Source organism: Neltuma alba, unplaced genomic scaffold (genome assembly GCF_004799145.2).
Source record: "Neltuma alba isolate B1F8T4 unplaced genomic scaffold, ASM479914v2 tig00005204_pilon, whole genome shotgun sequence".
Taxonomy (NCBI): Eukaryota; Viridiplantae; Streptophyta; class Magnoliopsida; order Fabales; family Fabaceae; genus Neltuma; species Neltuma alba.
The window spans coordinates 78,171-80,029 of NW_021634019.1; the positions used below are offsets into that span (position 1 = coordinate 78,171).

The 1,859-nt window shown below is 39.4% G+C and overlaps 1 protein-coding gene across 1 annotated transcript; it reads left to right on the top strand.

Annotated features, from left to right (window-relative positions):
- Positions 1 to 610: 610 nt before the first annotated feature.
- On the top strand, positions 611 to 1,859 carry LOC114747105 (uncharacterized). Its single transcript, XM_028935392.1, has 2 exons — positions 611 to 766; positions 857 to 1,859. The coding sequence occupies exons 1-2, from the start codon at positions 657 to 659 to the stop codon at positions 1,857 to 1,859; spliced, it is 1,113 nt and encodes a 370-aa protein (XP_028791225.1). The 5' UTR covers positions 611 to 656.

Genomic DNA, 1,859 nt, shown 5'->3' on the forward strand with positions numbered 1-1,859 from the left:
GTTAATGGGTACATCGAAGGTTGTTAACATAACTATATGAGTTGTTATTAACAAGTGATTGTGGCAGGTTGATATCCAGGATGGCAACTTCCAGTGCAAAGCAATTGTTTTGCTACCTCCATATAGGAGGACAATTTATTAATGGTGTAGAAGGTGAAACGCAGTATGTTGGAGGTGGTGTGAGAACAAGAATGATAAAGGAAGGGACATCATATGGAGAATTTAGAACAATGGTGGCATCAATTGTGGGAAAAGAAAGTAATGGAATGGTTATGAAATTCACAGTAACCTTTGATGAGTGTACATTTGTGGACCTTGTAGATGATGAAGGAGTAGAACATCTGATTAACTTCAATGGCGACAGTGGTCATGTATATATAGGAGAAAATGGAGATCAAAATTCACAACTAACAAGGGATGTTGTAATAGAAGAGCAACATGTGTAAGTTGTGTTATTTAAATTTCGAAGTAATATTAGCTATTGTCAACTGTTGTGCATAAGTTGTTATTATAGTGATCGAAGGTTGTCATTAACGACCCCTTGACCTGTTCTGTTATGTAGGATGGAAGACTTGTTCGGAGGTTCAAATACATTGTCTATATCTCCACCTAATGTGGTTAGTGAAGACCCACTATTGTTGCCATGTGGTTCAGAAATGATGCCAACCCCAATTCCGGAAATGAATTCAACAAAGTGGAAGGGTTTGGTTATCGGAGAAGGACAGATTTTTCCTAATGCAGTGGCTCTTAGGCAAGCACTGTATAGGTACAGTATTGCTGTGAAGTTTTCATACAAGTTTGTGAAGAACAATCAACAAAAGATCATTGTGAAGTGTATGGCGGAGGGATGCCCGTGGTATATGGGTGCATACTCAATGGGACAAAGACAAGATTCTGAGTTGTTAATAATTAGAACCTTAAGAAGTGAGCATGTGCATTATGCACAGGACAGCTTGGTTGTATCTCACTCTAGAGGGTCAAACTTAACATCATCAATCATGATAGATTCTTTGAGGTGTAATATAGACAAGAATGCTAATGAACTTAGAAGAGATCTGTATAGAGAATATGGGGTGCGACTGAATTATAGTCAAGCATACAGGGGTAGAGAAAGAGCATTGAGGGAAATACATGGTCGTGCACAGGATTCATACATGGCGATTCCCTGGATTTGTGAAAGGCTCATTGAAACTGATCCAAACACAAGTGCTCGATGGGAAGGGTTGGATAGTAACAGATTTCAGAGGGTGTTCATTGCTTATGGATGCTCAATTAATGGATTTTTAGAAGGGTGTCGACATATACTTTATATAGACGGCTGTCATCTAAGTGGTCCTTACAGGGGGACATTGATTTCAGCTAATGCATATGATGCAGACAATGAACTATTTCCATTAGCATATGCTATAGTTAGTGGGGAGACATATGATGATTGGGCTTGGTTTCTCCAGAACATCAAAGACATCACAAGATCAGTGGAGACAACGATAGTTTCAGATCGGAATAATGCCATTATAGGTGCTGTGCGAACAATATTTGGTGGCGAGAGACATGCTTTTTGTTATAGGCATGTGAAAGAAAATTTTAGTGCACATTATTTAAAAATTAACCGAGGCAGGGGACGAGTTTCAGGTACTTCAAAGGACGTTGCATTGAAAATGCTGGATGGAATCGCCTATGCAAGGATTGAGGATGAATATGTTGCTGCAATGGGGAAACTTAGATCATTCTGTCCACAATTGGCTGATTGGGTTGACACTCAAGGAGATGTAGATCGGTGGGCTTTAAGCAAATTCCGTTTAAGCGATGGGATAACATCACTACTAATGTTGCGGAGTCGTTTAATGCCTGGATTTTGA

Coding starts and splice junctions, on each gene's coding strand:
- LOC114747105 (XM_028935392.1), top strand. CDS start 657: ATGATGCCAACCCCAATTCCGGAAATGAATTCAACAAAGTGGAAGGGT. Junction 767..856: donor CTTAGGCAAGCACTGTATAG/GTACAGTATTGC, acceptor GGGATGCCCGTG/GTATATGGGTGCATACTCAA.